The sequence below is a fragment of the Carcharodon carcharias genome, chromosome 12 (genome assembly GCF_017639515.1).
Source record: "Carcharodon carcharias isolate sCarCar2 chromosome 12, sCarCar2.pri, whole genome shotgun sequence".
Classification (NCBI taxonomy): domain Eukaryota; kingdom Metazoa; phylum Chordata; class Chondrichthyes; order Lamniformes; family Lamnidae; genus Carcharodon; species Carcharodon carcharias.
This window is the reverse complement of record NC_054478.1, coordinates 22,487,584-22,515,368: the sequence shown is the minus strand read 5'-3', so window position 1 is coordinate 22,515,368 and position 27,785 is coordinate 22,487,584. Positions and strand designations below refer to the sequence as shown.

Genomic DNA, 27,785 nt, shown 5'->3' with positions numbered 1-27,785 from the left:
AGAGTCTAAAAGGTAGCGACGGACCTTGCAAGGGAGACGGTCACACAAAAGAAATTGGGTACATGGAGTTTGGGCACGGATCAGCCATGATCTCATTGAATGCCAGAGCAGGCTCAAGGGGCTCAATGGCCTCCTCCTGTTCCAATGGCCCAATGTATCATTAAAGTAGGTGTCTTCTGCATCCTCTCCAAGGTTTTGACATCCTTCCTAAAGGCTTAAGAAACCAAGGCAGGTAGATGGAGTGCAGATTTACCAGAGTGGAGCCATTATCTGATTGAGTGGCGGAACTGCCTCGAATTGCTGAATGACCTCCTCCCTTTCCTGTGTCAATACAGTGTGGCGCACAAAAACTGGACACCTTGCTGAAGCCTGACCAGTGATTCATAAAGGTTTACTACAACAAACCTTGCTTGTATACTCTATGACAGTATGTATAAAGTCAAGGGTCCCATGAGCTTCCTTTTAAACAGCTTCATCAACTCGTCTTGCATTTACTAGAATGTGGCATAGCAAAATAAAGGAGATGATTTGTAACCGGCTACTTACAGACTGTTGGCGGTGACTAGTAGGTCCGCGTTGTCGAAAAGGGTGACCCCGGGCACCTCCATCATTATGATGTAAACCAACTCAATGACCAACATGAGGACCAGCTTCCCAATGCTGCTGATCTGCAGGAACACAGCGCAGGCCAGCAAGCTCAGCAACACGCAACAGGTAAAGTACTGTCCAAAAGAAGGGAGGCAAAGGGAGTCATTAGAACAGATTCCTCTCAGCAAAGAGAGAATCATTTATTGCTCACTAACATGCCAGAATTATACTATTACCATCCACGACTGTTATCCTCCTCCCAGCACCAGCAATATTAATAATAATAAATGATATTATTTCTGCTGATGTCGTACTTTACGGTCAAAACATTTAAAAGCACTTCACAGAAGGAGTTCCACAAGCGTCATTAATATAAGTACAGACAGGAGAGGACATTGATCTCAACCTGATTTCCCCAAATCTGGCATCGCACTGCCCTGCGGCTGATTAATCATGAGATTATAAGAAATAGGAGCATGAGTAGGCCATTCGGCCCATCGAGCCTGCTTCATCATTCAGTAAGATCATGAGTGATCTGATTGTGGTATTCACGCCATCTGGAGTATTGCGTACAGTTTTGGTCTCTTATCTAAGGAAGGATACACTTGCCATAAAGGGAGTGCAGTGAAGGTTCACCAAACTGATCCCTGGGATGGTGGGCTTGTCCTAGGAGGATTGAGTTGACTGGACCTGTATTCTCTGGAGTTTAGAAGAATGAGAGGTGATCTCATTGAAACTTACAAAATTCTTACAGGGCGTGACAGGGTAGATGCAGGACTGGTATTTCCCTTGGCTGGTGGGGGAAGGGGGGGTGGTGGAAGGTGCCGGGGTCTAGAACCAGGAGACACAGTCTCAGAATAAGGGGTAGGCCATTTAGGACTGAGATGAGGAGGAATTTCTTCACTCAGGGGGTGATGAATCTTTGGGATTCTCTACCCCAGAGGGCTGTGGAGGATCAGTCATTGAGTATGTTCAAGACTGAGATCGACAGATTTCTAGATAACAAAGACATTAAAGGATATGGGAATAATGTGGGAAATGACATTGAGGTAGAAGATCAGTCATGATCTAATTGAATGGCAGAGCAGGCTCGAGGGGCTGAATGGCCTACTCCTGCTCCTATTTCCTATGTTTCAATGTTCCACTTTCCTGCCTGCCCCCGAGAATCCTTGTTGATCAAAAGATCCAGAGGTTCAGGGGTAAAATTTGACACAGGACTGAGATGCCAAACCATTAGTTCTGCCAGTTGTGAGGACATGTCCCATAGTTGTATCGAGGAGCTGAATATTGGGTGGGGTGGGGAATGGCTGACCAGTGAGATGCCGCCTACTTTGTGCCTCCATCCATGTCCAATTTCACCTCCTCAGTCTCCATAATCTCACTCACTCCATGTACTAATCTCACAGTTTGGGTGGGGATTTTCCAGTCCCGCCTTCCGCCGGGAAATTCCAGTCCCGCCGAAAGTCGATAGACTTTTGGCTGGGCCACCGAATCTCTCCCGGCGGGTCCTGCCACAATGAGGCTGGAACATCCCGGCCTTTGTGTGAAGAAACACTTTCTGACATCAATCCTAAACTTGCCTTTCACCACTTGGACCTGTGCACCCCTATCTGGGTTTAAACTGAATCAGTGTTCGTTCCTTTCCAAATTAGTTCCTCATGCACACCTACAAGCCCCATTCCAACCATTCAATGCACCCACCCCTCCCCTACCCTGATAGCCTCCATTCATGCCCTGTCCTTTTTATTGAAGAGCCCTCGTTCATTTTCATTTATCCATTCACGGGGTGGGGTGGATGTTTCCTCTTATGGGGGAGACTAGAGCTGGGAGACACAGTTTAAGCATAAGACAGAGATGAGGAGAATTTTTTCTTTCTTTCAGAGGGTCGTGAGTCTGTGAGATTCTCTTCCCCAGAAAGCATTGAATTTATCCAAGGCTGACTTAGTTTTCTGATAGACAAGGGAGTCAAGGGAATATGGGAAGGTGCAGACAGGAAAGCAGAATTGAGACTACAACCAGACCAGCCAATATCTTATCGAGTGGAGGAGCTGAGTTGAAGGGCCGAATGGCCTACTCCTGCTCCAAAGTCCTATGTTCTTATGTTCTTAGTGAGCATTGTTGGCAAGGCCAGCATTTGTTGCCCATCCCTAGTTGCCCTTGAGAAGGTGGTGGTGAGCTGTCTTCTTGAGCCGCTGCAGTCCATGTGTGTAGGTACACCCACAGTGCTGTTAGGAAGGGAGTTCCAGAATTTTGACCCAGGGTTAGGGTTGCCAACTTCCAGGATTGGCCTGGAGTCTCCAGGAATTGAAGACCAATCTCCAGGACACTGCTGTGAGCAACTCCGGAGAAAAATCATTGGGACATTAAAAAAAATTGTTAATTTTTGTCATTTTCTTTCAGCATTTCTCTTTACCAGATATAAAAAAATTTAAGGTGGGGGGGAGAAAAGACTGTTTGTCTGACAGTCAAACACCATGAGTATTCTTGCTTTCCAATTGTCATAGGAAGGCAGCGCATCACAAGGATGGATGTGTTGGCCGACTAAAGGCTGGAGAGCGGGGGCAAGTCATGTGATGAAACCTCCAGGAATACATTTAATCACAGTTGGCAACCCTACCCAGGGACGATGAAGGAGTGGTGATGGTCGGGATGGTGTGTGTCTGGAGGCGAGTTTACTAACCTAATCCTATAACACACTGCTCAGTTACCAGGAACCAACATCATCTTTGTCTACATAAGCAAGAAGTGATAATCGTCATAATGCCCCACTCATCTGTCTGACAGCATCAAAGAAATTTTAAAAATGCAACCAAGTCCTCAAATTAAAATTGAAGTCAATTATTTCATATTATTATGGGTAAACGTTAGTTACTAGGAGTGAAAATTTATTGGAAAATGTGGTAAACATCTGATAGCTTCCACCCACCCAAGGTATGATTGCGCTCATGCTCCTCATCTGACCCTGTCTGAAGATCAGTTTATGTTCTTAACAACTATTTACCTTTAATGTGGTAAAAGCATCCCAAGGCAAGTGACGAGAGCTTTATCAATCAAAATTTGACACTGAGCCATGTGATGAGGTATTAGGCCAGGTGACCAGAAGCTTGGTCAAAGGGGTAGGTTTTAATGAGCGTTTTAAAGGAAGTGAGAGAGTTAGAGAGGCGGAGTTCTATTTTAAATTTTAAAAATTCATTCACGGGATGTGGGTGCCGCTGGCTAAGCCAGCATTTATCGCCCATCCCTAATTGCCCTTGAGAAGGTGGTGGTGAGCCACCTTGAACTGCTGCAGTCCATGTGGTGTAGGTATACCCACAGTGCTGTTAGGGAGAGCGTTCCAGGATTTTGACCCAGTGACAATGAAGGAACAGCAATTTATTTCCAAAGCAGGGTGGTGAATGGCTTGGAGGGGAGCTCCTAGGTGGTGGTGTTCCCTGGTATCTGCTCCCCTTGTCCTTCTAGATGGTAGTGGTCGTGGGTTTGGAAGATGCTGCCTAAGCAGCCTTGGTGAAACTTTCAGAGATCAGAGCCCAGGTACAAGCAGGCAAGGTCGCCAATGGTGGACAGATTAAAATGGAGGGATGGACAAGGACCCAGAAATGTGAAGCAAAGAGACCTCAGAGCGTTATAGGACTGGAGGAGGATACACAAATAGGGAGGGCTGAGGCCATGGAGGGTTTTGAAATCAAGAGTCAGAATTATAAAATTGAAACATTGCCAGACCGGGAGGCAATGTAGGGCAGTGAGCTCAGAGGTGATGGATGAACTTGATGCAAGTTAGGATACGGGTAGCTGAGTTTCAGATGAGCTCACGTTTAGGAAGGGTGGAAGGTGACCGAATGACTGCCCGGAAAATGTCCTCTGATTTGTCAGTTGTAAAGCAATTGTAAGACACAAAATCACTGGAAACACTCAGCAGAGCAATGAGTTCCTTGAGGGAAGAAGAAACAGGCTGATAATCTGTGTGCAGACCCAAAACTGTGACAGGAGAGGCAGAGTGACACGTTAACACTCTCAGAACAAGGGAAGGAAAATATATGTAGAAATGTAGGTGGAATGTTGTAACAGATCATCTCAGTCAAATAATGGATAAAAACAGAAAGACATTAAAGAGATAAATGGGGGCGCAGATGGGTAAGCGACCGAGAGGCTTGGGTTAATACGAGAAAATGGAAGACAACCTGGGGAATAAAGTGTGAGATTAAAACCAAAAAAATGATGCTCTCTTTCAAAGTGTTGAGTTGAATTAGTCTATCAGCACGTTGCAGGTCAGGAACATGGGGTGTAAAATTTTAAGATCCCCCACCAGTGGGTTTGAAGGCGGTGGTGGGAGGAGATACTTGTAAAATGCAGCATTTTCCCGGTGTCATGAAGCTAATAATGTATATAATATTATTGGAAAATATTTTGCTTTAAAAATAGAGGTTTCGTCTGTGGGTGTGTCTTAATCGGATTAAAGCCAGCTAGCCTGGGTGCTTTGATGTGTATTAGTTTTGAGATGTAAACAGAGAGGTAGTGTGCATTTGCATTTTTTAAATAGAGCATTCAAGAAGTGGGGTGAATTCTGGCACCTGGCTAGCAGAGACCAAGCAATATGTTTATATTACTAACAAAATTGGTACTATGAAAAGGGTTTTATTGTTAGAGAGGTGGAGTTCAAAGTGGCTGGTGATACAGTGAGAATTTACATTCAACGGGTTGTGCTAGATATAACAAGACAACCATTTTGTGGGTGTAGGGCAGAGGCAATGTGAGATCAAAAGTAGCTGCAAGCCTCCAACTGTCTCCACAGGAACCAGAGTGAAAGGATCTTATTTTGAATTCGTAAGGTGTTTGGTTAAATCTATGAGTTGCTGTTGCCTTAATGGAGATTAGTTTGGGAATTTGTTAAAAATTATGATCGTAGTAATTTGTAGCCATGTCTATATATCTGTGTAAGTTAATAAAATGTTTAATTTAGCTTAATATAAAACCTCTCAAGAACTGGTGGTCTGATTCCTGAATTTAGAGCTGCATCGCAAACATAACACTTAAAATTATAGGTTAGGACAGTTGCTTAAAGTTGCCCTCTGGGATTTTTAAAAAGTAACTCAGCTTCACCAATAGCTTAGTCATAACAGCTGGCCTATGACCTACCTGCCTGCCTCTAACCAATTAATGGCCACTTAAATGCCTACCCCACCCTCCCAGCCGCTATATTACCCGCAGCAGAGGGAGGCCCACGCCAGGTGGGTAACTGTAGGCTGGTATTGGTTAAGGTGTGGGGAGGAATGAACCTACTTTGGGAAGGTCCCATGTGTCCATTGGAGGCACCCCCAACACCCCCCCACCCCCGACCTCACAAGGTCATACCCCCCTTTAACCCTCCCGTCCCCAGCCTTTCAAACCCGGACCCCCATCCCCCTCAAGCACCCCTGGCTGGAGCCTGCCAGCCCAGCCCTACCAATACCCCAGATACACCTACAGTCCAGCCTCCATTAGATCCTCTTCTTCGGGGACTGGCTGTGGTGCCAGCAGTGGCTGCCAACCATTCAGATTGGCCGGCAGCTCTCTAAGGCCAGGCTTCCACCCCACCACCCCCACCCCTAGATGGCGGTGGAAGCCTTGCCCTTAACCAATTAACGTCCCTCCAAAGGTTAAGGGCAGCGGGGCAGCCGGTATCGGCAGGGATGTGTTCCCCCGTCGATTCATCAGGTGGCGGGCGGGAAACCTGGTCATCCAATAAATCCTACCCATAGGAGCAGGGGGAGGCCATTCAGCCCCTGTGCCTGCTCCACCTTTCAATTAGATCATAACTGATCTGTAACTCCACCCTATTTACCCAGAGCTCCATGTCCCAGGATGTCCTTCTCCAATATAAAAATCTATCAGTCTCAGTCTCGAAAGGCCCAACTGTTCCCCAGCATCCACAGCCTTCTAGGAGAGTGTGTTTCAGATTTCCATTACCCTTTGTATGGTGAGTGTTTCCTGATTTCCCTCCTGAATGGGCCTACCTCCACCATCAGGGGAAATAGTTTCTCTCTACTTATCCTATTGAATGACTAATAAATGACTTGGATGAAGGGACTGAAGGTATGGCTGCCAAATTTGCTGATGTCACAAAGATGGGTAGGGAAGTAAACTGTGCAGAGGATGTAAGGAGGCTACAAAAGGACATAGATAGGTTAAGTGAGTGGGCAAAAACCTGGAAAACGGAGTATAATGTGGGAAAATGTGAAATTGTCCATTTTGGCAGGAAGAATAAAAAGGAAGCATGTTGTTTAAATGGTGAGATATTGCAGAGCTCTGATATGCAAAAGGATCTGGGCGTCCTACTGCATGAATCATAAAAGGTTTGTATGCAGGTACAGCAAGTAATTAGGAAAGCTAATAGAATGTCATCGTATTGCGAGGGGAATTGAATACACCTTCTCCAAGGCAATTAGGGAGGAGCAATAAATACTGGCCTAGCCAGTGATGCCTACGTCCCATGAATGAATAGGAAAAAAATGAAAGTAAAGACGTTATGCTTCAGTTATACAGGGCACTATTAAGACCACATCTGGAATACAATGTACAGTATTGGTCTCCTTATTTAAGGAAGGATACAAATGAATTGGAAGCAGCTCAGAGAAAGTTTACTAGACTAATACCTGGAATGGGAGGATTGTCTTATGAGGAAAGGTCGGACAGGCTAGGCTCGTATCTGCTGGGGTTTAAAAAAGTAAGAGGCAACTTGACTGAAACATATAAGATCCTGAGGGGTCCTGACAGGGTGGATGTGGAGACGATGTTTCCTCATGTGGGAGAATCCTGATCTAGGGGTCACTCTGTAAAAATCAGAGGGAGAAACTTTTTCTCTCACCAGGCCATGAGTGTCTGGAACTCTTTTCATCAAAAGGCAGTGGAGGCTGAGTCTTGGAATATATTTAAAGCAGAGCTACATAGATTCTTGATAAGCATGGGGGGGGCGGTGGTGAAAGGTTATCAGGGTTAGGCGGGAATGTTCAGTTGAGGTTACAATCAGATCAGCCATGATCTCAATGAATGGCGGAAAAGGCTCAACGGGCTCAGTGGCCTACTCCTGCTCCTAATTTATATGAATCATTTTAAGATGAGTGGTACGACCTCCCTCCATTTCTGCTTTCCCCCAGTTTCCTGCCGCTGCTCTCAATTTAACATTGCTAGGCCAGCCACCATCTCCCACCAGTCTAGCATCAAACCACTGGTAGGCCTCAGCCAGAGTATTGCATCCAATTCTAGGTACCACACTGTAGAAAGGATGTCAAGGCCTTGGAGACAGTGCAGAGGAAGCTTACTAAAATAGTACCAGGGCGAAGGTAAGTATACAATCATAAGAATTAGGTGCAATAGTAGGCCATTTGGCTGCTCAAGCCTGCTCTGCCATTCAATAAGATCATCTGGGTGAATATGTGGAGACTGGAGAAGGGATAGTTCTTCCCTAGGACAAAGAAGGGAAGGGGTGTTCAAAATTTTGAAGGGTTTTGATTGAGTAAATAAGGAGAAACTTTTTACTGGTAGGAGAACCATAGCCAGAAGAGATTTAAGGCAATTGACAAAATAACTGGGGTTGTGGGGTGGGGTGAGGGGTGGGGGGAGATGGGGGGTTGAGGTCAGGGGGTGCAGGATGAATGTTTTCGCGTGGCACGTTGATCTGTAACACACCGCGTATAAAGGTTGTGAAAGCAGATACAATAGTGAATTTCAAAAGAGAACTGAATAAATGCTTGAAATTGAAAGATTTACTACCAGGAAAGATTGGTGGAGGGTGGAATTGATTGGATAAGCTTTTCAAAGAGCCGACGCAGGCTCAATGGGCTGAATGGCCTCCTTTTGTGCGCCATCATTCTATGAATCAAGCAAGCCAGTACCTCAGGGAAGTTACAGCTGGGTTCCTCTCCCCCACAGAGTCCTGTCTCCAAGTCCAGACTGTAATTGGCAATGGAGTTAGCGATGTGGCAGGCATTGACATTGCTTGGCGTTGTGTTGTACTCTTTAGCCACACAGCCATACAAATCCTGGGTGTTGCACACAAACTGGAATGAAGAAGCAAAACAAATCGTCATGAGGTTACTTTATGAATTCTCCTTGAGTCGTGACTGCATTTTTCTCCCCAGTTGTCTCCTCTCTTGCCCTCTTTCTCATTTCTCTGTTGTGGCACAGTTTCTCAGACACCAGTATGGCCTGTACTGCTTAACCCAGGTGGCTGTTATCCATCCGTGAGCCAGAAACACTGAGTGTTGGTCTGTTCGTCAGCTGTGATAAGATTGATCCTGGTCCTCATCTAGCGTTCGCACCTACACAAGCAGCAGGAGCCCTTGAAAAGGGATCGGGAGTATGAACGCTGAAGTCTGAGGCATGGAGATCAAATGCAATTCCCAAGTTAGCTTTCTAATTTTTAATTCATTCTTGGGACGTGGGCATTGCTGGCAAGGCTCGTGGCAGCTACACCCTGTCTGATTGGTAAAGAAGACTGGGCGAGACGTAAACTTGCTTCCCATTGGTTATCGCCTGTTACCACCTGGTTCTAAAGGTTACACTTACCCCTATGTGTGAGTATATATGAGAGGTTAGTTTAATTTTATGTACGCAATAGGTTTAAGGTAAAACAACCACAGGGGGAGATGAGGAGAAATTTATTTTCACAGAGCTGTGACCAGGAACACATTGTCTGAAGGAGATTCAATAATAGCTTTCAAAAGGAAATTAGATAAATACTTGAAAAGAAAAATACACAGGGTTATATTGATAGAACAGGAGCAAGTGGGACTAATTGGATAGCTCCTTCAAAAAGCCAGCACGGGCATGCAGGCTGAAATGCATCCTCCTGTGCAATGCAATTCCATGTATAAATAACAAAGAACCCGAGCTGGGAGAAGTTACAAAGCCCAACAAGAGGTAACCCCAATAACATCAGGAGAGATGCCCTCAATAACATGGGCTAGTGGAACATATTGACCCAGATAGCACAAGGGAGCTGAAATAAGATTATTCGATGACGGTTGGGGGATTGGTGGGAAGGGTGGATGCGGTGGTTGAGAGGAATTAATGACCCCAACAGTATGAAGAGTCTGAATTAATATCGGTTGAAATACAGTCCTTCAGAACCCAAGAGGGATTGAGTAATTATATTCTTTCAATTCTGTGTTAATTCTATTCCCTATTATTTCTCAATGCCTGGTATCATGAGTCCTTAGAGCACTCATTCTCTGTGAAGAGAAATTAAGTAACGGTACATGAAAGAAAGACTTAGATTTATACAGTGCCTCTCACCACTTCAGGACATCCCAAGGTGCTTTACAACTAATGAAGTAGTTTTGAAGTGTAGTCACTGTTGTAATGCAATAGGAATAGTATCTAAGTTATTCTGGATCTAACTAATTCTATACTTTGTGTTATCCTGGATCTAACACACTCCAGACTCTGTGTTATCCTGAGCCTAATACACTCTGTACCCTGGATTGCCCCGGATCTGATGAAGGGGTACCTCTTTCCCATTGTATATAATGGGACCAGCCTGCTGTAAAACACGGACTCACCTCACAACGGACTCCACCTACCATGTTGACAAACGCAGACAGGAACACCAGTGAGATGGTGAACACCCCGACGATGGTGCTGTTTAACTTCGATTGGACGATCTTCTTCGACAAGTGCTGCAGTGGGCGGGGGAAGAGCTGGGGGCAAAAGAAGGACCGAGATTTCAATTGCTTAAAGTTGAAAACAATCCGCACTCGACATTGTTTGACAAAGTCACAGAATCGGCAATCTGAACTTCATTTCACTTCAGCAGCAACGACTGCCAAGCTCTCATCTTGACTCACATCACATGTTCCCTGGGGAGTGTCACTCCGACACTCTCCCCACGTTCCTTGCGGAACACGCTTCCACCTCCTGACCTGCTCGGCGTGTTCCCCGGGGAATTTCACTTCAACGCTCTCCGCATGTAAATGGGTTTGAGATACAGAGCAGCCCGAGCTAATTGAATGGTGGGGAACAAGCTCGAGGGGCTGAATGGCCTCCCTCTGTCCCTATGCCCCCTATTCCCGTCAACTACTTTGATCCTTTCTGGTTTGTCCTGACATGTCCGAGTAGGCCTGAGACAGTGTGATGAGCGAATTCAGAGAACTTTACTGAGTGTGAGGTAACTGTGCACCATAACAATTCTGACAGCCAAAGGTAGGATAATAGGTACCAGACTGGAAATTGCGTATAATGGATCAGCATTAATATAATTCACTGCAGACTGGGGGGGGGAGACTATCTGAAAAAAAAACAAATTCACAGCTTTTAAGCCACAATGTAAAATCAAAAAAAGATAATTGGAGAGCGAAGGAGGTTGGGAGAATTTTCAGTAAAAGTAGTCGTGACTTTGTTTAAATCCTTTAACACAAATCAGATGGGCCTGAATTTCACACCCTCCACCCCCCCACTCACTGGCGGGTATTCAGGTGGTGGGGGGTGTGAAATTGAAAGGACAGGGATTCCCTCCAGACTCCTGCCTGTCCAGACCTCGCAGCGATTTTACGCTGGGCCAGGGAAGACCTCAGATGTGGAAGTCCGCTCTTGCCTCAACTGAGCCCAGTTATTTCCCACTGAGCCTTAACACTGATGCTGGCAGGAGGATTTACCTGGCGTGGAGGAAGTCTGAAATGGGATGGGCTTAGATCTCGGGCACAAAGTGGGAGGGGGCCTCCATCAGAAGTCCCCTTCTGACCTTGGGTGCCCACCTCTGATGGTCCGCTGGACCTTCCTCCCCTGCCCACAGGTCTCTCCCCGATACCCACTTTCCACCCCCCTCTCCCCCCACCCCACCCCAGGTCTTTCCTACCCTCCCTGCCCTGGGACCCCTTAAACTTATCGTGACGTCCAATCCCGGGACTTAGGCTCAGGCTCCTTCCTGAAGTTCTGCTTCCGTCCACTGCAGCTCTTTGTTGTTGCAGAGACCAGAGAGCTGCTGGCCAATCAGATTAGCTGGCAGCTCCCTCAGCTGGGATTTTCTCCTGAGCCTGGAGCAGAAGTCCTGCCTGCAGCCAACTGACGCTCACTTGAGCGTGAAATTGCTATTGAGCAGTCGGAGTCGGTGGGGATGCGTTCCCTGTCGACTCCTTGGATGGCAGGAGGTGAAACCCTGCCATCCATAAAATTCAGGCTACTGTAAAATGCACGGCCATCGTACCTGTCAGGGAAAAGGATGAACTGGAATCAACTTTAACACAGTAACAGCTTCCACTTAAGATAATAAAAATCACTAAAAGAAGAGGCCCAAAATCAAAACATCTACTGCTAGATGTGATGCCGCGATTGGGCAGCACTTGCTGTACAATCTTGAGTGCGCTAATAACTACACTAACAACCAATTTAAGATAATTAATTGAGCTCATAACATAGCTGATCTATGCTTTCTAGGAGTGACATACATTTATACACAGAGACCTGTTCTCTGCAAACAAAAGGAACATGTTCAAGCCTTGCACCTTTCTTGAATTACCCAGGAGCTCAGCGAGTCTATTGTTCCTCACTGCTTTCTCCAATGGCAACGCCTCGGCTAATCAAGCCGACTAGCCAATCAACATCCTTTTCTCCAGCAGTATAAATTGTTGTGATTGTTTGAAATTTGGCATTCTTGCATTTGTCCTGATGAGTGCAAGAAGAAAAGGTTCAGCAATAGGTCTCTCTTTTCAGCGATATTCAAGTTCTGCACTACCAAGTGATTGTTGGTAATAAAATTTCTCAAGGCACAGAAGCATTATAAAGAAAAATTTGACACTGAGCCACATTAAGGAGATATTAGGGTAGATGACCCAGAGCTTGACCAAAGCAAGGGGGAAAGCAAGGTAGTGAGGTAGAGAGAGGTTTATAGAGGGAATTTTAAAAAATATATTCTTTCATGGGATGACACAGCCAGAATTTGTCTATCCCTAATTGCCCTTGAACTGAGTGGCTTGCCACACCGATTCACAGGGCAGTTTAAGGATCAACCCTTACTGTGAGTCTGGAGGCACAGGTAGGCCAGACCAGGTAAGGATTGCAGGTTTCCTTCCCTAAAGGATGTTAGTGAACTAGATGGATTTTTATGACAATCAGTGGTAGTTCCATGCTCACCATTACTGAGACTAGCTTTTAATTCCAGATTTGTTAATTGAATTCAAGTTCCACCAACTGCCAAGGTGGGATTAGAAGCAATGCTCCCAGAGCACTGGGTCACTGGATTACTTGTCCCGTGCCAATATCGCTACCCTCCTTTAGAATTCCAGAGCTTAGGGTCTTGGCAGCTGATGGCACGGCCACCAAGGTGGAGCAATTAAAATTGGGGATATCGAGAGGCCAGCATAAGATGAGCACAAGGTATGTTGTAAGTGCTGGGGGAGATTACGGAGATAGGGAGGGGCAAAGCCATGAAGAGATTTGAAAACAAGGATGAGAATTTTAAAATCGAGGTGTTGCTTAATCGGGAACCAAGGTAGGTCAGTGGGCAGAGTCTTAGAAGATCTCAAGTTTACGGAGGGTGGAATGTGGGAGGCTGTTCAGGAATGTGTTGAAATGGTCAAGCTCCACATCACTCCAACCGCTTCTCTTGAAAGAACTATCCACTTAGCTGCACTCTCCCTTCTCTTTCCCCATAGCCCTGCAATTTTCTCTCCCTTTCAAGTATTTATCCAATTCCCTCTTGAAAGTTACTGTTGAGTCCACTTCCACCAACCCTTCCAGATTTTGACAACACTGTTAAAAAAGGTGTCCTGTGTTCAATGGGACACTAAGACAGCCAGTTCTCAATGTAGAAATCGTTATGCAGCATGAGTAAACTTGGAAGATTTGCCAAGGCCCACTAAGCATAAGAACAATTACAACTATGGCTGCCAACTCTTGTTGAACAGTTGCTGGAAGTTTCAATGCATGACCTATTGCCCCCAAGTGTCCCATCTCCAATATTTGCGTTATTAATAAATGAAAATTTTCAAAGAAAATTATTTTAAAAACACAATTTATTTCAATATCCTTATACATAAGTGTTTTGGACGTTAATCTTTAATTCCTGGAGATCCAGAGCAACCCTGATTACATTGCATTGTTATAGCACCTTTCTCATGTGAAAAAAAATGTTTCAAGGAGCTTTTGCAGAGACATGAATAAAATGAACTCGGGAGCTCAGGGAGAGGTGAGAACAGGTGCTTCATCAAAGGTGTGTGTTAAATAGGTCTTAACAGTGATAGAACTGTGCACATGGCCTTGTGCCAGTCAGGAGCAATGAGCAGATCCGGAGATAAGTTTCAGGACTGATCTAAACTAATCTCGACTTTATCGATCATTACGAACTTCACACATAGGCGTGCATATCTGACACCAGATTAAGCAGGTCTCAACTCGGATTGTTGTCTAATGAAATGCAGAAACTCCAAACTGAACTGTGGCCTCAAGTGGGCAACTCTCTTGCCTCTGAGCCAGAAGGATGTGGGCTGGAGTCTCACTTTGGCTGGTGCTCTACTACTTGTGCTGGGGGAATGCTGCACTGTCAGAGGTGCCTTTTTTAAATGAGACATTAAAACCAAGCCCCGTCAGCCCTCTCAGGCGGATGTAAAAGAGCCCCTGGTGTTAACTGTTGAGGCCGAGGATGTCTCCAAAGTGGTTTATGAGATGGATTCTGAAATTGTTCTGTGCAACCACTCTGAAGAAATGCCAATGATCCCAGTGTGAAGGGCAGAAAGAAACAGCAGGAAATTTACTTGGCTGGAAAACTCATACTTTGGATTCGAAGTTAAACAGAGGACCCTCTCAAGTAGATGTAAAAGATCCCAAGGCACTATTTGGAAGATAAGGAGGGGAGTTCTCCCCGGCCTCCTGACCAACATTTATCCTGAAACCAGCATCACTGAATGATCTGGTCATTACCACATCGCTCTTTGTGGGATCTGGGCTGAGCCCAGTTTTGCTACTGTATTTCCTCGATAATGACGACACTTCGAAAGTACATAATTGGCCGTAACCACAATCCCCCGAGATCTTTGTGCTCCTCCAGTTCTGGTCTCGCACATTCCCGATTTTTATCACACCACCGTTGGCAGCCATGCCTTCAGCTGTATGAGCCCTAAGCCCTGGAATTCCCTCCCTAAACCTCTCTGCCTCTCTTTCCTCCTTTAAGACTCTCCTTAATACCTATGATTTTGCCTATCTGCCCAAATATCACTTTGAGTTGCTCAATGTTGAATTTGCTTAATAACAATGCCGTTAAATGTCTTGAGACGTTATTTTTTTTTCATTATTCTTTCATGGGATGTGGGTGTTGTTGGCAAAGCCAGCATTTGTTGTCCATCCCTCGTTGCTCTTGAACTGAGTGACTTGCTAGATCATTTCAGAAAGCAGTTAGGAGTCAATCGCATTGCTGTGGATCCAGAGTCATATGTAGGCCAGACCAGGTCAGGACAGCTGATTTCCCTCCCCAAAGGACATTCATGAACCAGATGGGTTTTTATGACAATCGATGATAGCTTCTTAGTCACTGCTACTAAGACTAGCTTTCAATTCAAGATTTATTAATTGAATTTAAACTCCAACAGCTGCTATGGTGAGACTGGAATCCATGTCCCCAGAGTATTAACTTGGGCCTCTGGATTACTAGTCCAGTGACATCACCACTATGCCATCGTTCTCCCCCCCCATAACATTATTATGTTATACGGACATACGAATTAGGCCAATCAGACCCTCAAGCTTGCTCTGCCATTCAATAAGATCATAGCAGATCTGATTGTAAACTTCCACCTACCCCCGATAACCTTTCACCCCCGTGTTTATCAAGAATCTATCCATCTCTGTCTTAAGTGCGGTAGTGGGAGGGTAAAACGACATGTTACCCGCGGCCTCAAAAGCGGCCTTTTATGCCGTATCGTCGCAAACGTGGCATTAGTTATACATTCCCGGGATAAACGCTGTTTCCATGGTGCATGAGCTCTCATTCACCCATCCGCCATTATCTCACTGCTTCATCACGCCAGACACCATATTTAAAGTCCAGCTGCGTGCACACATCTCAGTGCTACCAGCCCACGACTGCTGTAGGGAAGATGTTCACAAAAGGCAAAAAGACTGCAGCCCCCAGGTTTAATGACACGTCACTGCATGTCTTTTGGACGCTGTGGAGGCCCTTCGCGATGTCCTCTACCCCCGCTCTGGCCACAGGATGGGTAGCGGCATCAACAATCCAGCATGGCAGGCGGTGGCAGCGGTGGTCAGCGCCAATGCCCTGCAAAAGAGGACAGCCACCCAGTGCCACAACAGGATGAATGGTCTCATTTGTTCCTCCAGGGTAACTCACTCTTTTCATCACTCTCAACTCACACACTCACAAACCCATCACACATCCACAGGGATCTCACACCTCAAGGGACAACACCACTAACTCTCACACACACCCTCACATCTTCATTAGGCTCATACCCTCTCAAGCTCGCTTGCTCATCCTGTCCATGGCTCCGCTCACCACACAAACATTCCACACAGTGCCATGTGTCCTGCTCACACTCTCTCCATCTGGTTCCATGCAGGAGAAGCTGGCTCACAACTGCAGGGAGAGGTCCCAGACTGGGGATGTAATGGCCTACATTAGGCCCTTCACTTTGAAGAGTGTGTCATCATGCGGACTGCTGAGGACTGCCTGTGGCGACGATGAGGTTGGTGGTGAATACCCACCTGAGAATCCTGCACATCATCATTCCTCCCTCGACTCAACTGTGAGTGCTCTCTCTCCTGCTTTTGACTCTGCTGCCATGTATTAATTATCTCTACTTTGGTTCACAGGGAGCTCTGCCAAGCGACCGACACCCTCAGCCAGCCAGTCCCTCAGCTCCATCCAGGTCCTCATGTACAGCCAAGAGGATATCTTGGAGGACTACTGGGGAAGGGGCATCTGTGGGGTCCGAGTCACATGATGAGCCTCTGGGCTAGGCCTTCCAACTCATCCTGGAGTCATCAGAGGGCAGGGGAACATCGCACAGAGCTGTTGAAAGCCCTCAACAGAGTAGCTTATGGGTCAGATGAGTGCCTCTGCCTGCTCTCTGATGCAGTGGTGCCCATGTGCGCATATGGAGGTCTCCATGGGGAGGATGGCGGACGCCATGGAGACCCTGGTCCAGCAGAACGTGGAGATGTGTGCAGACCTGCACTCCAGCGCGGAAGCTATGGGTGAGTTCCTGCAGTGGCAACACAAGAGGGAAACGGGGCACCTCGACATCCCTCCTGGTGCTCCTTCCCCTCAAGGAGTCAGGCTGGGGCCCTCGGGCACCAGAAGGGAGGAGGAGCAGCAGCTGGACAGCCATGGGTCATCCCACTGATCACATCCCATGTAACATCTGATCTCGCCCATCACAACTCTCATTTCACTTTCAATTTGCACAGCATGGTCTGGATTCACTTTTTCATCAGCTCCCTGTCTTTTGTCTTCCCCAAGTCACCCATTTCCTTTCCCCCATCAAAGTTGGCTCCCCCCCCACTCCCCCGGCATCACCTTTCACCTTCCCTTCGTGACCTACCGGCCACAACCCTTTTCCTTTGGGAATGTCCAGGCACGTTCCCTTCCTTCCTGAAAATCCCACCCCCATCCACATTGACCTCCTTCCCACCCCCAGAGTCCGTGTCTGCCTCCAAGTCCCCACCAATCACCCTTCTATCGCTACCATCGAACCCTCACCCTATCGCCTCACTCTGTCCTCAGTCATTCTCACCACACCCAAACTCAGTTCGCTCCCCAGGAGGCAGACATGGACCTATCAGACCCCTCCCTTGCATGTTCACCTGCACATTTCCCCTTTCTGCCCTTTGCACCCCTTCCCCTCTTTGCACCCATTCCCTCCCTTAGTCCTCCCACTCCCCTGGACTACCCCCTACACGCTTAGTCCTTCCCCCCTCCCGACTCCTTCCTCCAGTCTTACCTCTTCCTCCAGGCTCACTTCTTCCTCTGGCCTTACTCCTTCCCACTTCCTGACTCCTTCCTCCACTCTTAATCTCTACCTCCTCCGCACTCCTTCCTCCCCTGGACTATCTCCCCTCTCTGCACTCCTTCTTCCCCACCCGGACACCCTCCCCTCTCCACACTCCTTCCTCCCCCAAACTCCCTCCTCTCTCTTACACCTTCCACCCCACTTACACCTACCTCCCTAAATGCCATCTTCTCCCACGTTACCCCTTCCTTCCCCCCATACTCTCTCCCCCCACTCCCAACCTCCCTCTCCCGACACCTTCACTCCCCCCCTCCAAACCTCACCCCCAACACCTTCATTCCCCCTTTCCCAACCTCAACCCACCCAGAGAACTTCATTTCTGCCCTCCCAACCTCACCCAATTCAGACACCTCTTCCTCTCCCAGCTGATCCTAGACCTTCCTCTCTCACCATCATCATCCACTGTGGGCATCAACGGTGACTTTCCAACTTCCGTGAGCTGTTTTGCAGCGGAGCCATATCCATGAGAATCCACCCAACCTGCCCTGGATGTTCCTCCAGTGTGTCGCTGCTGTCAGGCTCCAGTATCTTCTGCTCCTCGGATGTCTGCAATGTGAGCAAGGCCCTGGCAGCTAAGTCCCAACTTCTGCACATCAACACTTGTAAAGATGTGTTCTACACCGGCTGTGTTTTCCCACCGACATGGGCAGACGATCCAGCAGGGCGGGGATGAGTCCGGTGGGCTGGCCTTATAGTGATATGCTGATGTATTACAATGAGGTTCCCAATGTCCAATGGCAGGGAACGTGTCCTGCCATTGATGGGCTGAGTGGACGATCGCAAACTGGTTTCACAACGTCATGAAACTGATTTTTGTCCTTCTCGCCATATTGTCCACTTATGCCACTGAACACACCCGACATCAGCGGGCACGGAAGATCCCAGCCAGACTGCTTCCACTGTAGTCCAGGTGTGGTCTCACCACTACTCCATACAACTGAAGCATAACCTCTCTACTTTTATATTTAATTCCCCTCGCAATGAATGATAACACTCTATTAACTTTCCTAATTACTTGCTGTACCTGCATACTAACCTTTTGTGATTCATGCATTAGGACACCTAGATCCCTCTGCATCTCAGAGTTCTGCAATCTCTCACCATTTAGATAATATGCCTTTTTAAAAATTCTACAGTCGAGTTGCCAACTAATCAGCATCCTTTTCTCCTGTAGTATAAATTGTTGTGATTGTTTGAAATTTGGCATTCTTGTGTTTGTCCTGATGAGTGCAAGTTGAAAAACTTCAGCAACACGTCTCTATTTTCAGCAACATTCAAGTGTTACAAAGTCCCAAGGTCTGAAAAGTACTCTATAACTGCAAGGCCTTCCCTTTTTGAACTGCAAGAGTGAGTTGGTGAGGCAGCAGAGGTTTAGGGAGGGAGAGGAAAACATCGTGAGCAATGTGGCTTGAATCTAACTCTACTGACTAGCACACCCTATTTGCTGCTCTTATTTTAGTCCCAGACTACCTGATGACTCATATTGCAGTGAGCTTTTATGTAAGCTTTATTACAAATTCAGAGTAAATTCTCCCCCCAGCTCTTGCAACACACAGGCGTGTCCTAAATATGTAACAGAATATGACTATACAGATTGTATATTTTTAATCGCTGTTACATAATGCATGGCGCCCACTCGATTACTGTTAAATAGGATGGAATTTTGTTCAACTGAATTGGAATTTTTGTGCAGTTCTATTAGTCGTTTGCTCAGTCCTGTCTGATCTGGTGGCTAGGAATCAGAGTGTAGTTGGAGATAAATGCAACAAGGAACAGCTTGAAATTGTCACTGATTAAAACAGTCCATTGAAACCAAGGTAGAGGAGTCCAAAGGTTCACCTCCCTCCATGGAAATTTAAAATGAGAGATATGTGACTAAGGTGGCCTTGAGGATACAGGGCTAGGTTGGATACGACACAGATGTTCAAATCCCAACATGGGGATAACTTTTCTGGCCATTTCTGGGTTAGCTTGAGCAAGCTTTTTTTTATTCAGTCATGGGATGTGGGCTTCACTGGCTGGGCCAGCATTTATTGCCCATCCCTACTTGCCCTTGAGAAGGTGATGGGTGAGCTGCCTTCTTGAACCGCTGCAGTCCCTGTGGCTAGGTACACCCACAGTGCTGTTAGGGAGGGAGTTCCAGGACAGTGAAGGAACGGCGATATATTTCCAAGTCAGGATGGTGAGTGACTTGGAGGGGAACTTGCAGGTGGTGGTGTTCCCATCTATCTGTTGCCCTTGTCCTTCTAGACAGTCGTCGTCATGTGTTTGGAAGGTTCTGCCTAAGGCAGCTTGTTGAATTTCTGCAGTGCATCTTGTGGATGGTACACACTGCTGCCACTGTGCGTCGATGGTGGAGGGAGTGAATGTTTGTGCTTGGGGTGCCAACAAGCGGGCTGCTTTGTCCTGGACGGTGTCAAGCTTCTTGAGTGTTGTGGGAGCTGCACTCATCCAGGCAAGGCGGGAGTATTGCATCACACGCCTGATTTGTGCCTTGTAGATGGCGGACAGGCTTTGGGGAATCTGGAGGTGGGTTACTCGTCGCACGATTCCTAGCCTCTGATCTGCTCTTGTAGCCACAGTATTTATATGGCTAGTCCAGTTCAGTTTCTGGTCAATGGTAACCCCCAGGATGTTGATAGTCGGGGATTCAGTGATGGTAATATCATTGAATGTCAAGGGGCGATGGTTAGGTTCTTTCTTGCTGGAGATGGTCATTGCCTGGCATTTGTGTGGTGTAAATGTTACTTGCCACTTGTCAGCCCAAGCCTGGACATTGTCCAGGTCTTGCTGCATTTGGACATGGACTGCTTCAGTATTTAAGGAGTCACGAATGGCGCTCAACGTTGTGCAATCCTCAGTGAACATCCCCACTTGTGAACTTATGATGGAAGGAAGGTCATTCCTAACATGGATTGTCAGGGATAATGCCAAACATGGCAGACTAAAGGTGGGATTTTTGGAGTCAAGAAGAAAGAAAGAAAAAATTGCATTTCAGCAGCGCCTTTTGTGACCCCAGGATCTGCCAAAGTGCTTCACAACCAATGAGGTACTTCTGAGGCGTGGTCGCACGGTGTAGGAAACACAGCAGCCAATTTGTGCACAGAAAGCTCCCACAAGCTGCAAAAATATAACCGACCAGATCATTTGTTTGTAATTGATGTTGGTGGGAGGGAGTTAAGCACAGGCTGGGACAGTGGGGAGAACTTTCTTTAAAATAATGCCACAGGATCTTTTATGCCCACCTGAGAGAGCAGATGAGGCTTCAGTTTAATGTCTCATCTGAAATACCACAACTCCACCAGCGCGCAGTGGGTGCTATTGTAGCCTCTGGATTAGTGAGGGAAATGTTTTGCAAGGTCATGATCAGGTTTCAGCTGAGATGTTCTTTATAAATTAGTTTGCTGACACTGCCTTGCAGCCCACCAAGAGTCAAAGCCTGTACAAATTAGGGAAAGGAAACGGGAAGGTTGAATAAAGGATTAAATTCACAGAGAAGCATGACTTCAATCTTTTTGTTTTTGATCGTACGCCACAGATTCTAAGCAGGAACCCGGGGCCAAAAGGATTCAATTATGAGGGAAAGTTGCATTGACTAAGAGAATTTTAGAAATCCCATCCTTGTTTTTAAATCCCTCCATGGCTTTTCTCCCCTCCCTATCCCTGTAACCCCCTCCAACCCCCAAGACCCTCTTAGCTTCGCTAATTCTGGTCTCTTTCTTTTAAATTTATTTTTCACGTGGGATGTGGGCGTCGCTGGCAAGGCCGGCATTTGTTGCCCATCCCTAATTGCCCCTTGAACTGAGTGGCTTGCTTGGCCTTTTCTGAGGGCAGTTAAGAGTCAACCACATTGCTGTGGGTCTGGAGTCACATGTAGGCCAGACCAGGTAAGGATGACAGATTTCCATCCCAAAAGGGCCGTAAGAGAACTAGAAGGGTTTTTAATGACAATTAATGATAGTTTCATGGTCACCATCACTGAGATTAGCTTTCAATTCCAGATTTATTATGGCAGGATTTTAACCTGTCCCCAGTGCATTAGCCTGGGCCTCTGGGCACTAGTTCAGTGACATTACCATTATGACCCCATCTGCCCCTCTAGCGCATCCCCTATTTTAATTGCTCCACTATTGGTGGCCCTCCCTTCGGCTGCCTAGTGCCCCGAGTTCTGGAATTCCCTCCCGAAACCTCTTTGCCTCTCTACCGCTCTGTCCTCTTTTAAAAATGCTGCTTTGACCAAGCCCTTGGTCACCGCTCCTAATGCCTCCCTACTTGTCTCGGTGTCAAGAGAAAGTGAAGTGTTTTCTTTTCAAAATCATGTGGAACGAGCAACATGATCGGCAACTTGGAACAAGCCGGGCTACAGGGTCACTTACTGAAAGAACTTAAAATGACCTCCACTCCCACGTGTGCCAAAAGCACCAAAAATTGGAAAGGAGTTACAGCGTGCTGTGCAAAAACCCACTGAAAAATAAAATACCACAGGAGAAAGGAAAAGATTTCAACTAAATAAAAAGTAAAAGAAGGACCAAATCAGGACTAAAACACACAAGCAAAAACTTGCATTTCACCAAAGACCAACCACGTACTGGTGAATATTTCAACTCTATCATTCTCAATATGAGAAAAGCTTTCTGGTTCTCGGTTTCTGCTGAAAGGTCACAGACCAGAAACGCAAGCCAGAATCCTGCGCTCTCGCTGGTGGTGAGCTTGGAGGCAGGAAGGCCGCGTACTTAGGCGGGGTGGTGGCATACCGGAACTCCACCGCCTTCCCGCCTTTGCCAGAGTCACGTTCCGGGTGGGAAGACCCATGGTCGACCTTCCCGCCCCGCTGCCTACCGAGGGGGGGATGTGTCCTTCGACCAAAGGCACTCAGCGCCTGATTGAGTAACCTGGCATCAGGAAGGGGGAGCCTGCTGAGGGCCACCCACTGCCCTTTCTTCCGTACCCCCTGCAACCCTTTCCCCATGAACCCCCCCACCCCCATGCCATGAAAACCACCCTATCCTTCCCACATCACTTACTTTTGCCCTCTGTCACTCTGCGATCCTGGGACTTTGGGAGGTGTTCTTCTGGCAGCAGCCACAACCGCCTCTGTGGCGCTGCTGAGCACAAGAGCTGCCAGCCTCTGATTGGCCGGCAGGTCTCGCTAGGCGGGACTTCTGGCTTTGGGGGACCTGATTCCAGAGGAAGGCCCGCTGGTGGCCTTGCCACTGACTGATTAGCCTGTGGTTCATTCCAGAAAACAGGCAGCATAGGTCTCTCGCCAGCTCTCCAGCCACAATGCCTCAACTAGATTATGCCCATTAGCTCTGTTTCTCTTTCCACAGATTTGTTCAGGGAGTGTGGGCACAGCCACCATTTATTGCCCATCCCTAATTTCCAGCATCCGCTGTATTTTGCCTTTAATCTCAGGCTGCGCTCCACACAATCCAGCATTTTATGATTAACATCGGAGTTAATTTGGAGTAAATGGTAAATCAGTTTGGTTCAAGAGAATAGGGGACAGCCAAAATTGGATTAGACTGGAATAGGAAGCCAATCCAACTGTACTTGGGGGAGGCAGGTCAATCACAGACTGGGTTAGGAGTTATATACCTATCTACAGTAACAGGAATAATTTGTGCTGCTAAACTGGATGAAATTTAGAGACACCTGATAGTTGCTGATCCTCCCACAACCCCCACCGCCCTATAATTCTTCCATGGAACAAGGAGGTTCTTGAGGCTCCAGTGTGTAACTGCTAATTTCCACTGACACGTTTCTTTTACTTTTGTCACAGTTTCAGGATTTAGTGATACTGAGGATGAGTAATAAAGCAAATATTAGTTCAGTGTGTTTAGATGGTATCAGGTGGTTGAATCACAATTGGTTTTTCAGTGACAGGGAGTCCAAAGATTAAACTGCATCTATTAACCCAATGATTCTCAGAAGGATCCCTTTTCAAATGAATAAGTAATAATCACCCCCCCCATCTAAATTATAATACAATATAACACTCATAGTGTGACAGTTCTGCATATCAAGTGTTTTATCAATGCTTTTAAGAAAACAGCGATGAGTGAGATAGGGGTGCTTGCTTCCCACTGAAGAGTCAGTCTATCTTTGACAGGAGCACAGAGAGAGAGTTGGAGCACGGCGAGAGCAGGAGCAAGGAGCACTGAGAGAGAGCAGGAGCACGGAGAGAGCAGGAGCATGGAGAGAGTAGGAGCACAGGGAGAGCAGGAACACGGAGAGAGAGCAGGAACACGGAGAGAGAGCAGGAACACGGAGAGAGAGCAGGAACACGGAGAGAGAGCAGGAACACGGAGAGAGAGCAGGAACACGGAGAGAGAGCAGGAACACGGAGAGAGAGCAGGAACACGGAGAGACAGCAGGAACATGGAGAGACAGCAGGAACATGGAGAAAGAGCAGGGGCATGGAGAGAGCAGGATCACGGAGAGAACGGGATCACGGAGAGAGCAGGATCATGGAGAGAGCAGGATCACGAAGAGAGCAGGATCACGGAGAGAGCAGCAGCATGGAGAGAGAGCAGGAGCACGGAGAGAGAGCAGGAGCATGGAGAGAGAGCAGGAACACGGAGAGAGAGCAGGAACATGGAGAGAGAGCAGGAGCACAGAGAGAGCAGGAGCACAGAGAGAGCAGGAGCACAGAGAGAGCAGGAGCACAGAGAGAGCAGGAGCACAGAGAGAGCAGTAACAGGAGAGAGCAGGAGCATAGGGAGAGCAGGAACATGGAGAGAGCAGGAACATGGAGAGAGCAGGAACATGGAGAGCAGGAACATGGAGAGAGCAGGAACATGGAGAGAGCAGGAACATGGAGAGAGCAGGAACATGGAGAGAGCAGGAACATGGAGAGAGCAGGAACATGGAGAGAGCAGGAACAGGATAGAGAGCAGGAACAGGATAGAGAGCAGGAACATGGAGAGAGTAGGAGCACAGGGAGAGCAGGAACACGGAGAGAGCAGGAACACGGAGAGAGCAGGAACACGGAGAGAGAGCAGGAACACGGAGAGAGAGCAGGAACACGGAGAGAGAGCAGGAACACGGAGAGAGAGCAGGAACACGGAGAGACAGCAGGAACACGGAGAGACAGCAGGAACACGGAGAGACAGCAGGAACACGGAGAGACAGCAGGAACACGGAGAGACAGCAGGAACACGGAGAGACAGCAGGAACACGGAGAGACAGCAGGAACACGGAGAGACAGCAGGAACACGGAGAGACAGCAGGAACACGGAGAGACAGCAGGAACACGGAGAGACAGCAGGAACACGGAGAAAGAGCAGGGGCATGGAGAGAGCAGGATCACGGAGAGAGCAGGATCACGGAGAGAGCAGGAGCACGGAGAGAGCAGGAGCATGGAGAGAGCAGGAGCATGGAGAGAGCAGGAGCATGGAGAGAGAGCAGGAGCACCGAGAGAGAGCAGGAGCACCGAGAGAGAGCAGGAGCACCGAGAGAGAGCAGGAGCACGGAGAGCAGGAGCACGGAGAGAGAGCAGGAGCACGGAGAGAGAGCAGGAGCACGGAGAGAGAGCAGGAACACGGAGAGAGAGCAGGAACACGGAGAGAGAGCAGGAACACGGAGAGAGAGCAGGAACACGGAGAGAGAGCAGGAGCACAGAGAAAGCAGGAACAGGAGAGAGCAGTAACAGGAGAGAGCAGGAGCACGGAGAGAGCAGGAACAGGATAGAGAGCAGGAACATGGAGAGAGCAGGAACACGGAGAGAGCAGGAACATGGAAAGAGCAGGATCACGGAGAGGGCAAGATCATGGAGAGAGCACGATCATGGAGAGAGCAGGAGCATGGAGAGAGAGCAGGAACACGGAGACAGAGCAGGAGCACGAAGAGAGAGCAGGAACAGGAAAGAGCAGGAACACAGAGAGAGCAGGAACATGGAGAGAGCAGGAGCACGGAGAGAGCAGGAGCATGGGGAGAGCAGGAATAGGAGAGAGAGCAAGCAGCAGGAGAGAGCAGGAACATGGAGAGAGAGCAGGAGCATGGAGAGAGCAGGAACATGGAGAGAGCAGGAACATGGAGAGAGCAGGAACATGGAGAGAGCATGATCATGCAGAGAGTAGGAGCAAGGAGAGAGCAGGAGCACAGAGATAGAGCAGGAGCAGGAGAGAGCAGGAACATACACCAGGACACCTTCATATTATGTTGGAGACTCCAGGATATAAACCCAGTCTGAGAATCACTGGATTAACCTATCTTCTTCCATTTATTTACAACAACAAATAACATTTATTATAGAACAATTTAGCCAGATTGAAGAGAGATTAGAAAGGAAGATCAAAACCTTAATCCAAGAGATGTTTTTAAGAAGGTTTTTATAAAGAAGAGTAAGATGGAGAGCAGGAGTGGTTTATGGTGGGAATGGCATAGAAACTGTAACCCAAGCTATTGAAGACTCTATTAACATTTAATATTGATCAGCCATTGTCTCATTGAACATTGGAAAAAGCTTGAAGGGCTGTATGGCCTACTCCTCTTGTGTTCCACTGCCGGAGCAAAGTCGAGGTAAATGCACAAAATGCCGAAGAACATTAGAAATAGGAACAGGAGGTGGACCATTCGGCCCCTCGAGCTGGCTCCACCATTCTAAAAGATCATGGCTGATTTTCTTGTATTTCGATTTCCACATTCCTATCTAATCCCGATAAGCTTTGATTCCCTTGCCTAATAAGAATCTATCTACCTCTGCCTTAAAAATATTCAATGACCCCGCCTCCACCACCTTCTGAGGCAGAGGGTTCCAAAGTCACACCAAGTCCCTCTGAGAGAAATTTCTCCTCATCTCTGTCCTAAAAGGGCGACCCCTAATTTTAAAACAGTGCCCTCTAGATCTGGGGTCACCCACAAGAGGAAACATCCTTTTGATGTCCACCTTGTCAAGGCCGTTCAGGATCTTGTATACTTCAATCAAATCACCCCTCACTCTTCTAAACCCCATTGGAAACAAGCCCAGTCTGTCCATCCTGTCCTCATTAGACAAACCGCTCATTTCAGATCCAATAAACCTGCTTTGAACCGCTTCCTATGCACTTACATCCTTCCTTAAATAAAGAGACCAAAACTGCACACAGTGTTTGAGATGTGGTCTTGCCAATGCCCTGTATAATTGAAGCGTAACATCCTTATTTTTATGTTCAATCCCTCTCGTATTAAAGGATAGCATTCCATTTGCCTTATTAATTACTAGCTGCACCTGCACACTAACCTTTGGTGAGTCATGTACTAGAACACCTAGATCCCTCTGCACCCCAGAATTATGCAGCCGTTCTCCATTTAAGCAATGCTCTGCTCTTTTGTTCTTCTAATCAAAGTGAACAACTTCACAATTTCCCACATTAAACTCCATTTGCCAGATCTTTGCCCACTCACTCAACCTATCTATATCCATCTGCAACCTCCTCATGTCCTCTTCACAACATACTTTCCTACCTATCTTTGTGTCATCTGCAAATTTTGGTTACCATTTCTTCACTCCCCTCATCTATGTCATTGATGGAAATCGTAAAAAGTTGAGGCCCCAGCACGGATCCCTGTGGGAATCCACTCGTCACATCCTCCCAATCCAAAATATTGGGGCAACAGTGCATTTGGCAGGGGTATGTGGCTAGGAGATATGAAAGAAAGAATGACTTGCATTACATAGCGCCTTTCATGACCTCAAGACTTTCCAAAGTCGCTGTTGTAATGTAGGAAACATGACCACTAATTTATGTACAGCAACCTCCCACAGACAGCAGTGAGATCATGACCAGATAAACTGACAAGTAAAGCGTAACTGGTGGAGGATAAATATTGACCAGGGTACTGGGGAGAAACTCACCTACTCTTCATCAACAAGTGGGCAGTGAATGTCCAAAGCAAGAGTGCAATCTATTTGCAGCTGGGACAGAGATCATATTGATGAAAAGTAGTATTGGTCTCCTTATTTAAGGAAAGATGTAAATGCATTAGAAGCAGTTCAGAGAAGGTTTACTAAACTAACACCAGGAATGGGCAGGTTGTCTTGTGAGGAAAGGTTGGACAGACTAGGCTTGTATCCACTGGAGTTTGGAAGAGTTAGAGGTGACTTGATTGAAACATATAAAATCTTGATGGGTCTTGACATGGTCGATGTGGAGAGGGTGTTTCCTCTTGTGCAAGAATCTAGAACTGGGGGTCATGGTTTAAAAATAAGGGGTCACTCTTTTA

General features: G+C 47.2%; 1 protein-coding gene across 3 annotated transcripts in view; it reads right to left on the bottom strand.

Moving 5' to 3' along the window:
* The window catches only part of adcy5 (adenylate cyclase 5), a 368,070-nt gene that overhangs the window by 37,048 nt on the left and 303,237 nt on the right, over positions 1 to 27,785 (bottom strand). For 2 of the 3 annotated variants that reach the window (XM_041200521.1, XM_041200523.1), the window contains 3 exons: positions 10,125 to 10,262; positions 8,457 to 8,621; positions 547 to 722 (listed from right to left, as the gene is read on the bottom strand). In XM_041200521.1, the coding sequence (XP_041056455.1) occupies positions 547 to 722; positions 8,457 to 8,621; positions 10,125 to 10,262 (479 nt within the window). The remainder of the gene's footprint in view (positions 1 to 546; positions 723 to 8,456; positions 8,622 to 10,124; positions 10,263 to 27,785) is intronic. The other variant, XM_041200522.1, reaches the window with a different exon arrangement.